Source organism: Melitaea cinxia, chromosome 12 (assembly GCF_905220565.1).
Source record: "Melitaea cinxia chromosome 12, ilMelCinx1.1, whole genome shotgun sequence".
Lineage (NCBI taxonomy): Eukaryota > Metazoa > Arthropoda > Insecta > Lepidoptera > Nymphalidae > Melitaea > Melitaea cinxia.
In genome coordinates this window covers 12,719,800-12,734,570 of record NC_059405.1, presented here as the reverse complement: position 1 = coordinate 12,734,570, position 14,771 = coordinate 12,719,800, and the positions used below count along the sequence as shown (strand labels likewise).

At 32.5% G+C, this 14,771-nt stretch overlaps 2 protein-coding genes across 2 annotated transcripts; one reads left to right on the top strand and one right to left on the bottom strand.

Annotated features, from left to right (window-relative positions):
* The first annotated feature begins 2,490 nt into the window (after window positions 1-2,490).
* On the top strand, window positions 2,491-7,317 carry LOC123658413 (dnaJ homolog subfamily C member 21). The gene is made up of 7 exons (XM_045593838.1): window positions 2,491-2,952; window positions 3,051-3,195; window positions 3,628-3,775; window positions 4,077-4,291; window positions 4,947-5,171; window positions 5,623-5,961; window positions 6,636-7,317. The coding sequence occupies exons 1-7, from the start codon at window positions 2,762-2,764 to the stop codon at window positions 7,170-7,172; spliced, it is 1,800 nt and encodes a 599-aa protein (XP_045449794.1). The 5' UTR covers window positions 2,491-2,761; the 3' UTR covers window positions 7,173-7,317.
* Window positions 7,318-7,418: 101 nt separating this feature from the next.
* Window positions 7,419-7,757, bottom strand: LOC123658257 (transmembrane protein 230). The gene has a single exon (XM_045593695.1). It carries the CDS (start codon window positions 7,755-7,757, stop codon window positions 7,419-7,421), a length of 339 nt encoding a protein of 112 aa, XP_045449651.1.
* Between the last annotated feature and the right edge of the window lie 7,014 nt (window positions 7,758-14,771).

Here is a 14,771-nt window from a genome sequence, read left to right as displayed (position 1 = left end):
TTTTGTTTTTTTTTTTTTTTTATTTGACCATCGATAAAAGGACTGTCGATAACAGACTTGATTAAAAATAATGTAGACTCAATTTTACCCATTATATATTATGTACACTGATTCATCTTTAAGAATTTGTTATTTTATTGAGGTAGGCCACAGCGGGAAATATCTGGCTCGAAATTAATCTCGATATTAATCTGAATAAATTTTTGTGTACATGTGGTGAATAAGGTAAACAACGCACCTCGGGAGACTGTCAAAAACGTGTTTCTTGTACTTCTGCGGAGGCGTCCATAGACGATAGAAAGGGTTAATTAATATACTTGTACAAATAACAGAAGATTGTTATCAACACATAGATAAGTGTGAATATCGGAAGGGCCTAAAATTACAATACCAATCGCAATTTGATATTGTAAATACATCCGAGAAATTTTATTCAATCTTTAACATTATATACACACATATAAAAATACACATATTATATATACACATACTTACACACATATATATATATATATATATGTACAGGCTGTCCGGTAAGTAATGGATAACCCCACAGGTGCTTGTGGAAGGGCACAGGGCCAACCCAGAAAAAAATAAAAAATAAATCTATCCGCAACGGTCTAGGGTTTATTTAAAAATAAAACAAGTATTAAATTCGATACCTTTGTTCAAACTTTAGGGCACTACGGCTGCAAATTCAATAATAACGAATTGATTTTCTCTGGAAATGACCGTGAATAATCGGCCTTGCTAAGGCGCATTACAAAATATTTCTAACCACAACTGTTTCTTTTTTTAAATACTTAAAAATGAAAAATAGTGAATTCGAACTTTCTTTGATAAAGTTTGAGCACCTGTGGTATAAAAAAAAAAAGCGTAGAGGGACCTAGGTGGCCCATAGTTTAAAAAACATGCCTAGATCATGAAGTTTCTTAAATGGTACTACTCAATTTTTTATTGTCAAATTACCGAGTTATTGCTATCTATGTTTTTCTAGCCCTATTTTTCTTATAACCAAAACAAACAAAGATATAAATGAATTTTATTGCGAAAATCAGTGAAAGTGTATTTTAGGGTGGTTGGGGTGTTGTTAATAATTAAACAACAATTTCAAATACGTAGTTTTAAAATAAACGTTCAAATTGTTTGCCACCTACTCTAATATAGGCTTATATTGCCCATTTCTTATATATATAAGAAATGGGCAATATATTAATGTATTTATTTATTTATTAATACTTTATTGCACAATACATTAAATAGTTCTACAAAAGGCGGGCTTAATGCTAAAAGCATGCTCTACCAGCCAACCTTAGGACGTACAAAAGCAGACGTTTGTAGGTGAGCAAAATTGATAACTGATAGCGCGATGTAGAATACGTCAGTTTTCTCTAGTTCCCCAAGTTCGTATGCTGCTCGAAAGATGTCGCTACAGTAAAATTTATTACATTAAGAAGAAAACACACATTACCTACCTAATACTTACCATTGCCCCATTGCATTTTTCATTTATCACTGTTTCTTCTACTTATTTTTAGTGATTTTAAATTATAAAAATATAAAAACGTCTACGGTGCTTTCGATGTAGTAATAATGCCCTAGAATTAAGGAAATCGTGAGCACTTGTCGTGACTAAACTCGAAAATTATACGTGCCAATTTAATCGAAAACAAGATCTCGAATTTTGTGCAATTTCCTCATAGAGCTTTAAAAATACAATTTACATTATGTACCTTGTATCCCTACTAATATTAGAAATGTGAATGTAAGTTTGTTTGTTACGCTTTCACGCGAAAACTACTCGACCGATCATCATGAAACTATACACATATTCTTGGAGGTATAAGAAGTAACATAGGATACTTATTATGAAAAAAAAATGTTCATTTTTTACGAAAAATAAAAAAAAATGTTTGTAAAAAAATCTCAAAATCTAGCTTCAATGACATCTAGCAGTCCAGTAATGAATTACCAACCCTTATTACTATAATACCGTTGCAATGTATTATTGACGGTCGCATCCGGTCTACCAGAGTTTAATCAAACGTTATAATTTTATACAGTTAAAAATATATGCGTAAAATTACCTACATGGGGTACATATAGTATTTTTAATGCTTGCAATAATAAAACTATAGCCGGAAACATCTGTTCAACACTATATAATGTTACCCTTAATGAACTCTGTCCCAATTTTAATACAAAAAAAGAAATTGTATAATAAAATAATAATAATAAATTGTTATGAATTTATAAATTTAATTTGATCAATGCTTAAAACTTCTGCAATAATTATAATATCAAACTTTTATTTTAAGTTTTTTCTTCTTCCGTTTAAATTTCTTGTATATTCAGCTATACAATTATTTTTTTACATTAAAAACTTTATAAATGAATATGGTATATTTTTAATTTTACTTTTGAAAAGAATTTGCAAAACAATAATGTTTGGGTTAACCCTGTTTTTTAAATATGCCAACACCAATGTTATGAGCAAAAAAAAAACGAGCATGGAGTCGTTTAACTGGACATCGATCATTACTAGTTCACAATAATATTTGTATATTATAAATTAATCAACTCAATTTTTATCGTAAACAATTAAGTTCCTATTATTTATTTGTGTAACAATAATTGCTTTTAATCAATTTCCTTAAGATAAGTGTAAAGCTGCTGGTCAGGTTATATTATTTTTTGCGAAAACAGTAATCGTGATTATTCATTGAATATTTTTTGAAATAAGACTAATAATGCAACAAGAATGAAGTGCCATTACGAAGTTTTGTGTGTTACACGCGAGGCAAGCGCATCGGAAATAAAAAAAGCCTATCGGCGTCTCGCACTGCAGTGGCATCCTGATAAAAACTTAGACAATTTACAAGAAGCGAAAGAGCAGTTTCAATTAGTGCAGAACGCTTATGAAGTACTCTCTGATCCTCAAGAAAGAGCATGGTAGGGATGGAGTATTATTAGAAATTTATAAAGAAATATTTAAAAGAGTATGCTCTGAGAATTTTTGATTTTTTATTTCAATTGAAACAAATTTTCAGGTATGACAATCATCGCGAGCAATTGTTACGTGGTGCAGGCAGTTCCTATAATGATGATAGTTTTGATGTTTACCCCTACTTTAGTCCGTCCTGTTACAAAGGCTTTGGTGATGATCCCCAAGGATTCTATGGAGTTTATTCTGAGGTGAGTTGCATATGTCTGCATTCACTTCCAGATTGACAAAAAGCACAGCAATCGCAGATGGATTTTTTTTCAGCATTTTCAAATCTATACTTCACTTCAGCCTATTGCAGTCCACTGCTGGCAATATGCCTTCCCAAGTTCGCGCCAGACTTACTGAGACTTAGGCAATCTTACTGAGATCTTCTTTTGTCTTCAAGTATTGCACTATACTCATATTATAATGAGGAAAGATTTGATTGTAAATATGTTGATAAACACAAAAACTAGTGGACCAAATTGAAAATTAATTTACTAGGAAAATTCTATACTATAATTTATCAAGCAGACAAAATTGTCTAAATCGTGTGGATGAAGCTATGAGTGGAAAACTAGTAATATTTATTGATTAGATTTTCTTGCTATTGTAGACATTGTAATTTTCTTATATTCAAGGTATTCTCCAAATTGGCTTCTGAGGAGACAGATTTTCTGGATGACCCAGAAGATGTGGCAAATATTCCTAAATTTGGAAACTCCAAAACTCCTTACGAAGATGTGCATGAATTTTATGCTTATTGGATGTCCTTTTCCACAAATAAAAGTACGTATAAGCTTTTTATCTAACATTTTTAAAAGAGAGCCAATATGAGTGCCAAACGTAAAATTAAAAAAAAAAATTGTTTGTCCATATTATTTATTTTCTTACTGCTGACTGAAGTTTTTTCTTCTGCAAAAAAAGGCTAAGGCATAATCTGCTCCACTGCAGCTCTACATTTGGACTCAAACTGGTGGAAGATTATTTATTTATTTGTTGTTCATTATGTATACAGTAACAGTATATATATTCACCACAAAAATTATTCTCGTTTTGAAAAACAAAATATAATATATATATATTCCAGGTTATGTATGGTTAGACCAATATGAAATATCACAGGGTGATAACCGTAGAGTTATCAAATTGATGGAGAAAGAAAATAATAAAATAAGACAGAAGGCTCGCAAGGAAAGGAATGAGGAGATAAGAAGGCTAGTGAGCTTTGTACGTAGGAAGGACAAGCGAGTTATTGAACATACAAAGCAACTGCAAGAAAAGGCTGAGGAAAATAAAAGAAAGGTAAAATATAATCAATTAGTTTTAATAAAACTTTGTTTGTATTGATACCAAAACTGAAAATACGAAACGTCTAAAAATTAAAGATGATAAAAACCAGGGAAGATTTTCTTCGTTTTTAATATTATTCTATTTTTCTTATTTTTATTTAAAGAAAAATAAGAGCCTCCTTAAAAGAAAACATATATTTTGTTTAATACTATTTATTTTCTGTGCGTTCATTAAAAATTTAACTCAAATTAGGACTTTATTTAAACCATTTAGAATTTTTTTCTTTTTCTATTTCACAACTGCTCACAATTCTATTTGCACTTTAATATCATATGAAGGCAAGCAAAATTAATCTTTTCTTCAAATGACTAAAAATATTTTATTCATAATAATTTCCTAAAGCTTAAAATATTTAGTAACAGACAAACCTGCAATCATTTATCTTATACTTCTTTAATCTAAGCTAGCCCTAATATAGAAGCTTTCAAAGGTGAAAAGGATAAAACATTTTGTTTAAAGTTGAATAACTAGATCCAATTAGAGGGTAAAAATTCAACAGTTTATATTAGTTCAATTTTATTTAAAAATGTTGTTTTTTACATAGTTTTGTCTACCAAATTTTATTTTTATTATTTTCTTTTATTACACATAATAATTTTACTTTTAGGCTGAACAGGTAAGAAGAGAAAGGATAATTCAAAGACAAAAAGAAATAGAAGAAGCTAAAAAGAAAGAAGGCGAGTCCTCTTTTCTCCAAAGTGAGGAGTATCAGAAGAAACTCAGTGAGATTGAATCCTTGTTAGCAGAAGAGTTTGGTTTGTCTTCCGACGACGACACCATAAGCGAGGGTGGTATGGAAAGCAGCAATGAAGAAAGTTCTAAGACTGAAGAAGTAATTTGCTAAGATATTTTTATTTTATGGTATATATAATACAAACCAGTGTGGTGTAGGACTTTTTATTAAACTTTTTTTTTTTTTTTTTGATAGGGCCACTCTTCTGCCATGGCTTACTTCTGGCATGTAACTTAGTTTTTATGGGCAAAGCATTATTTACAGAAATTGTTGAGTTTTGTTTAAAAACATTTACTACATAAATTTAATTACTGAAAAATGGCTTTACTATGTTGGTTTTATAACTTTAAACTTATTCTATCTTTTTATTAATAGAATAAGTTTAAATTTATAAAAGCCAATTTATTAACAGAAGCCAAAAAAATTTTTATTAACAAAATACAATACTCTACATTCTATATACATAAACATAATCATTTTTTTACCTATACTTGTTCTAGTTTATATTTTATTTTAAAATTAGACTTCTAAACACTTAACTCTATTTTAGGTGAGTGAAATGTCAAAGGCAACTAAATCATCAGCTAAGAATAAGTCAGCAATGAGGAACCTGTACTGCTCAGCTTGTAATAAGTTATTTAAAAATATTAATTCATTTGAAAATCACGAAAATAGTAAAAAACATAAGGAGAATGTCGCAAATATGGCCATGGATGATGACATTAATATTTCTGACTTTGAAGAAGATGTAGGGAGGCAAGAGACTATGACTAAGAATGAACAGATTAATGGACAAACAGAAGAAGATGACGGTATGGGTAATTCAACTTCTGATATAGAAGATAATGACATTAGGGAGACTTTAAGTGATGATTCTGACAAAATACAGGTAATTTATTTAAAATATATTGGTGTCTATATTTTAATATAAATACAATACATATACATGTATATTGTGACGATGTGTTGGCGCAACGGCCACAACACTGGATTGTGGCTGTTGCGCTGGCAATTGCAAGTTAGATACCTGCACAAGACAAACATTTGTATTGACCATACAGATGTTTCCCTGTCTGGCCATTTGTGCAGTCCTTATGGGTCTCCCCACTGTGTCTCAGAGAGCATGTCACGCCGTCGATCCCGGTTGTTATAATGTACAGCTGATTGTTAATCATAGTAGGGATATATCCACCAAACCGCATTAGAACAGCGTGGTGGATTAAGCTCTAATTTTTTCTACATGGAGAAGAAGCCTATGCCTAGCAGTGGGATATTACAGACTGAAGCGTACATGTATATGCTTTATTTCACTTTAAAAACGTGATTACATTATTATTGAAATAAAATTACATAAAATATCCATCATACTTAAAGAAACATACTAATTAATAAATATACATACATATAAATAATATTAGTCAACCTTTACAATATGGAAAAACTACTTTTATAACTATCTTAATATTCATAAATAATGTTGTGGTCGCTTTTTATTTATTAAATTAATTTACAAAGGTTACTGACTTTTATATAACATAAATTATATATTCGAATTTTTTACAGGCCTTGCCTAAGAGTCAGAAGAAAAAGAAAAATAAAAAGAAGTCATTTATACCTATGCCTGAAAGTGAGGGCAACGATAGTCATGATGAAATGAGTTTTAATGAAATTGAGGGTCCTTCTAGAAGTAGGAAAGCTAAGAAGTTTAATATGCTTAAGAGTCAAATACAGGCAAAGAAAGAAGCAAATCTCAAAAAAGGATCACAATCTCAAACTTCAACGGAAAATTTATATGAAGTTTCTAGTACAACACCTACGGATGACGCCCTAGGGGATGTTGGATTTCCAAGAGATAGGCCTTCTTTACCAAAGACTCAAAGAAATATAAAAGCAAAAAAATTAGTTGAAAGAAAGCCATTGCGGACAAAAGCTAGCGAGACTGAAGATTCCAGTAGTGCACTGAATCTTAGATGTGTTGTTTGTCAAGCTGATTTCCAGTCAAAGAATAAATTGTTTGATCATTTAAAAAAAACGGGTCATTGTGTACCAATTCCTCAAACTAATGTCAGTCAAAAGAAGGGTAAAAAAGGTAATAGGTAAATGTGCAATGAATTTAGATAGGAAGAAAAGTATTAATTATTCATTGAGAATCAAAAGATTTTCTTCAAATCCTTACAAAATGTAAAGTGAATTTATCATTCTATTTATTAAATTTATGATCACTCAATAAAATATGCCTAATGAATAATGTTTTTTATTATATTACAATTATAAAACAAAATGATACAGTGTATTCCTTACTAAACATAATAATTGCACTTGAATATTTTTCTAAATAGAGCAATATTATTCAAACTCTGGTATGTCTTCAAAGCTATATCCTGGATATTCTTTGTATGCATAATATGCTATTCTCATATGGTACGCTCCAGGCAGGAACATTATACAACCCAATACAATCATTGGCCATAATCTGTCGGAATATTTGGTGTCTATATGACCAGTTACAATAAGACTTCCTACTAATAATAACGAAGTTCCAACGATAAATAAAAATGCCGCTAAACTTAAAGCTTTCCAAGGTATCTTCTGAGGCGGTGCTTCGAACTGGGCATCCGAAAATCCACTATCGTCGTTAGGCACAGATATATAACCGTCATACTGTCGCCGTCTAAACCGAGACATATCGCTCTAACTGAAAATAATTTAATAACCTTATATAAACTATATCAACTATACACTTCGATTATTTCATTATTTCGATTTTGTAATTACCTTGAAATCTTTTATGGTTTGAATAGTGAGGAGCACAGCTTTTATTAAAGTTAATATTTGCGTGTTTATTTATGAATCTATTCACTTATTCCATAGCTTTTTAGTTTTTAGGGGATCAACTGAATCGATCGTTTTTCATAGCTTTGAAAACAAAATTATCAATGTCAATGTTAAAATGACTTTGACAGTGAAATTTCTGTATTTATCATTGACAAATGTTGCCAATTGATTGACAAAGATAAACACCGAACATTATCTTAGCTTGTATTTGAATAAACATAATACGGTATAGTTGCTTGAATAATGTAAGCTTGGGCTATTATGTACATAACCGGCCTCTAATTTACGGGAGGTTAAATTTTTGTTATTTCTGACTCTACCTTAACTCCGGTGCTGCGGGAAGTGCACTTATACTCCGTTCTACGACTTTCAGGCGTTATTTCGAACAAATGTACGTAAAAACGGTCTCTACTGCAAGATCAACATACGATACGTATTGAGTTTTAACGACTGACAAATAGACACTTAAACAAAATAACGCGTCAGACATAATATTCTAATAAAATTAGTAACATTGCGTGCTAGAATATAGGTATAGAAATTCGAAATATACCAAAAACCGAATCGGAGCACCCCACTGTCCACGTGGTCTTGGTCTGCCCTACCCCTAGAGTGTTTTTTTTAAACCGGAGGCGCGGAGGGAGGGCAGCCTCCGCTGCGGAACGAAGCATGAGTGAGCGTGCTTTTGCACGTAAGTGCGGAAGGGCTGCACTTCCCGCAGCGCCGGAGCCGAGCGTTATTCTAACCTCAAAGGTGGTAGGTTAATTTTTTCCGATTTAAAAATTTGACCTCAAACCTTTAACCACGATATCTCCGTAACCACGGGGTTTACACGATAATAGTTGTCCGGGGGGGGGGGGGGTCGACTCGACTTAATGTGCGATAGAAGAATCGTTTACTTCGTCGTTAAAATAGGCAGTTGGCCCGCAGACGGTGAGGAAATTACTTACTATTTTCTTGCTCATGGAAATTCCAATAGTTATACACTCCATGTAAATAAAAGAGATGTTTCAACTAGTTTATCGTTGGACATTCACACTGCTGGCTGGCGAGGAATCGTTTCGCTGCTCGTAGTTTGTCTTTAATCGACAAAACATATGATAAAAGTACTACTCGCTCACCACTATGAAACCCTAAAACTCGCTTATAATCGAGCTTGCTAGCTTGTTTCCACATTCTAGCCCTACTTATCACACGTCCATCGTTGTCGGTTGAACAACTGCCTAATTATAGTGTAACATTACAAAACAAACATTTTAATCAACGATTGTAGACAATTGACGTGCCCCACGGTTTTATTTTAGTCTAGTCTATGCATATGTTTATAATTCCCACGACTGTATCTATTTTATTATTTTTTGGTTTTTAGTACATTTATCTTAAACATTGCAATGTATGTTTAACATAAAACCGTTTAACTTAAAAAGTTTTTTTACCTATTTTTATTTTCTAGTTTTTAGTTTTTATTTCGCATTCTGTTTAATTCATTTAGTGCTTCATTATTGCAAGGCCCATCTTAAATATTGAGGTTGTATAGTGCACTGTATTCTTCTTGTTAAGCTCTTTTATTTGATACCCATATTGGTGGGATTGATAAAAAATTGTTATCAGACATTTGGTAGCGGCGGCCAGCTTAGATTTCAATTTTGCATAGTAAATTGTATTCTACTTGTTGAGACCTTTCATTTGATACCCATGTTGATGGGATTGATAAAACCTAAGTTATCCGCCATTTTGTAGAGGCCGCCATCTTGGATTTTAATTTTATATAGTACATTGATTATACTGGTTGAGCACTTTCATTTGATACCCATATTAATGGGATCGATAAAACCTACGTTATCCGCCATTTTGTAGCGGCCGCCATCTTGTATTTCAATTTTTTATAGTATATTGTATTCTGCTTGTTGAGCCCTTTCATTTGATACCCATATTGATGGGATTGATAAAACCTACGTTATCCGCCATTTTGTAGCGGCCGCCATCTTGGATTTCAATTTTTTTAAAGTATATTGTATTCTGCTTGTTGAGCCCTTTCATTTGATACCCATATTGATGGGATTGATAAAACCTACGTTATCCGCCATTTTGTAGCGGCGGCCATCTTGAATTTATAATGATAATGAATAAACATAATTGTATTGTCACCAAAATCCAAAGTGTATACAAAATTTCAGATTAATCGGTTGACAGGAAGAGGGTGAAATTTGAATTACTAAATTTGACCCAAGAATAAATAATAAATAAAAAATAAAACAAACGGGGTGAGCTAAATAAAACCGTTTAATAAAAAACAATAAAACGGTCATGCGATGCGTGATACATGATGCGCATTGTCCAATTGTCCCCCCGCGTAACAGCGGCTTACGAGTTACGGCAGCGGGCGCCTACAGCGATAATAAAATCGTAATAATATCGTGTATTTATTATTTTATATTTATTTATTACAGAATCAAATAAAATACTTTAAATAACAAATTTTATAGCACTTAAATAAATAATATGTTGCTCCCTTGTATTTATTATTTTAAATTACAGAACCAAATAGCATACTTTAAAGAAGAAATTTTATAGCACTTAAATAAATAATATGTTGCTCCAACGCCATCTATCAAAAATAGAGAAAACGTCGTCGATAGACTAAAATAAGACTAAATTAATAACGTCAAAAGACTAATAAATTGTTTTCTAATAGCGATAGATGGCGCTAGTTTATTTACCATTTTGATATTATATTTTAATCTTTTTCTTATTTACTGAATTTTTTGTTCAATTACAATAAAATATAGCCTATAGCACTCCTGAATAGTGTAGCTTTCTGTTAGTGAAAGAATTTTCATGATCGGATCAGTATTTGCGAAGATTACCCCCTACATACAAACAAAGTTATAAACTTTACCTCTTTATAATATTAGTATAGATAAATTAGCCGAATTGGTCGAGCCATTCTCGAGTTGTGCGCTTAACAATATTCATTTTTAGCCCCCAAAGCAAAAAGAGGGGTGTTATATATATATATATATATATATATATATATATTTGACGTGTCTGTCTGTCTGTCTCTCTGTCTGTCGGTCTGTCTGTGGCTCCGTAGCTCGCGAACGGATGAAGCGATTTCAATTTAGTTTTTTTTTTTGTATGAAAGGTGAGTTACGATCGAGTATTTTTAGATATGTTTGATGAAAATTGGTTGAGTCGTTTAAAAGTTGTGGGGGTTAAAAGTGGGGAAGGAAAAAAGAATGTCTGCAAATATAATCTAGTGGGGTCTCAAATGAAAGCGCATCACGTGCACATTACAAAATAATATGTTCAATGAAAATCGGTTGATCCCTGCAAAAACTCTGGGGTAAAAGTGGGGAAAATACCCAATATCTGCAAATATATGTGGTGGGGAGAAAATGAGGATGGAAATCCGAATGTCACTAAATCTACCCAAGTACCAAATGAAATAGCATCATATGCACTTTACAAAATTATTAATAATAAAAAAATATAAAAAATATTTAAAAAAATCGGTTGAGCCATTTGAAGTTAATGGGGCTAAAAGTGGGGATGGAAAACAGAATGCCTGTGAATGTCCTAATATCGTATCAAATGAAAGAGCACTAAAAAGGATTTTAATGACTTAATCGAGAGTGTTCTTAGTTTCGTTTGATGAGAAAATTAGTGAAAAGCTGTTTTTTTTTATGATTATTAGTAGAATTTCATTATACAAACTACAATATAAATAAACGTAATGTAAAGGAAGACATTTTACCTATTACTTATATTACATGAAATTAGTTAATAGCCTAGTAGAAAGATTTAATTAACAATTTACTTCTATAAATAAACGCCTTACTCGGAATTTTATTTTTGGTACCTATTTTGTATAAAATATTAATAAAAATATTTTTGGATTTAAAAATTGTAGATTTAATTTTACTTCATGTTTTCTAATGATGGACATTACAATATTATATATAAAAATATGTGTCCGAGTAAATATTCTGCATCGTGCCGCATTAGGTCAAGGACAGCCTGCAGTCCTGTTCATCGCCACGCAGCTTCGCTAGACAATACCTATCTTAATTTGATATAAATGTACTACGTTTCAAATGAATAAAAACATCGTAACATATTTTATATTTTACCCTAAAATATAATTGAAAAATAATGATTTTTTTATTTAAAAATAAACTATTTTAAATTAAAAAGCTACAAGAATATTAAGTTAAAATAATATTTTACTTAGTAGAAAATCAGTTAATAAAAACAAAAGGTATTTTAAAATAATTAAAATCTCATTAATATAGTAACTCCTTTTTTAAATAAAATTAAAAGTATTTTCGACTACAGCACAAAGAAGAAAGCAAACAAAAAAATAAGGCCATACGACAATATCTGAGTAAGAATGATAGTTACATTCAAAACACTATTGTTAGAAATTCAGCACATTATAAAACTTATTTTCAAAAAGCTTAAATGAGATATATGAACCGTATCAATTGTATAGTATAATAAATTGTAAAAAGATCATCGAGGATGTTGACCTTCGTTATCAGAAATGGAAGAACCTTTAGAAGATCCCAAGCAAAGATTACTCTGCACTTTTGTGTAGTAATAATAATAATAATAATTTCTTTATTTCAGGTAACAATTGACCCATAAAACAATTCGTCTTAAACAATTCTTATAACAACTAGAAAAATTAATGAATGTCACGACAATTTGTAAAATACAATAATAAAATAATAAAATCACATTAATAATAAACAATACCTAATACAAATAAATAATTTTAACAATAATTTCATTATATTAAAACTAAAACAACTAATTACAACAACACAATGTCAAATAAGATATTTAATAAAATAGATGTGCATACATATAACGGACACGTAAATTTTACTATTTAAAAATAAAAACATGTACCCAATAAAAACATAATATAAATCTAATGTATTGTTCACTTCGATATCTGAGGCAAATACAAGTTAAAAATAAATAAATAAATAAAATAAAATTAATAAACGTCATGTCACGACAATTTGAAAAATACAATTACAATAATAAAATGAAACTAATTACAATCACACAATGTCCAATATGAATAATAATAATAATTAATATTTAAAGCTTTCGCTCCGGCATTTGTATCGCAAGGTGTCTATCGCAGCAATGCCGGAGGTAGAAGCAGTCAAAACGCTCCGCGATCATCTTCAGCACACTGTTTTGGCTGCCCCTTACTCTACGCACAAAAGATGCGCATCGCTTACGCATGGTGGTGTGGAAGCAGTCGGTTCTTGCGTCTGCAAACATGCCTGAGGCGCTGCAGCATCGGGGCAGCCCCAACAGTATCCTGAATGCATTATTGTAGAGGACACGGAGGTCACTGTATCTTTTCTTTGTGTAGTCAGCCCATAAGCTACACGTATAAAACGAGGTACAATATGCTCTAAAAAGTGTTATCTTTACTTGGGCTGAGCAACGAGCAAACCTTCGAGCTAACATGTTCGCTCTAACTGACAGTGCCCTCCGCTCCCTCTCAATGTCTGCATCATCCTTGAGACAAGTAGTAACTATATGCCCTAGATACTTAAATTGCTCCACCATTTTTAAGGGTACACCAGAGAGAAGCACGGGTGGGCTATTCGGGGGGCATCTTGTTCCGATAGCTCCAAAGACCATGCATTTGCTTTTTAAAACGTTATATTTTAAGCCATGATAACACGCGTAATCCTCACATGTCTGTACCAGCTGTCTCATTCCACTGATTGACGCACTCAGCAGTACCATGTCGTCCGCATAACTTATATTATTTACGCATACTCCATCAACATGACAACCGACATGCTGCCTGCTGAGCGCGACGATCAGGTCATCCATGTAGAGGTTAAAAAGTGTTGGAGATGTTAACCCCCCCTGCCTGACTCCACATTCGAGCCGATACGGATCGGACATTGTCCCCGCCCATCGAACGCTATTGGTCTGGTTCGCGTACCAATATCGAAATATATTTATAATTCCCTGCGGTAACGCAACTTGCTCGAGTTTCTTCCAAAGTAAATCATATACCACCAGGTCAAAAGCTTTAGACAAATCGAGGAAGCACGCGTACACAGGTGTCTTGCGACTTGTGTAGTATTTGACGGTGTGCTTAAGGCACAGTATAGCACTCTCTGTAGACAGGTGAGGGCGAAAACCGAATTGATTATCGTGCAGCTTTATGTGTTTTCTCAACTGCGCGTTAAGCAATCCGTCAAACACCTTGGCCATGATAGTGGCAAGCGATATAGGCCTGTAGTTATGTTTGTCAGCAAGGTTACCAGTTTTATTTTTCACGACAGGAACTACTACCGTTTTCATGAGATCATCCGGCAGGTAGGAATGACCCACGCAGAGTGAATAAAACAGAGCCAATAGCTTAAAAATAAGAGGTCCAGCGTGCTGGAGATGCTCAATGCTGAGTCCATCGTGGCCAGGAGACTTACCTCTGTCCATTTGTCGTATAACTTTATATATATCTTCGGGAAGGAATGAGATCCTATCACCTTTCTCGTTCATGTCAGCATTGTGCACCTCCATCATAGGACCCACATGTGACTTAACACAAAAATTTGCCCTAAAGATGTTAGCTATGTCCTTGGGCGCGCTTGAGCCATCAACGCTCACCGGTAGGCCAGGCCGTAAATTCGTTTTACTTGTCTCGCGCCAGAATCCACGAAAATCACCATTACAGTGTTTCTTAACAAGAATATCCATTCTTAATTGCTCCTGGTGATCTTGGCACCATTTTAATTGTGATTTAAACTTTCTTCTACTTTCAACCATCTCGTGATAAATAAGACCAGATTTAGGTTTACCATAGAGCACCCATTT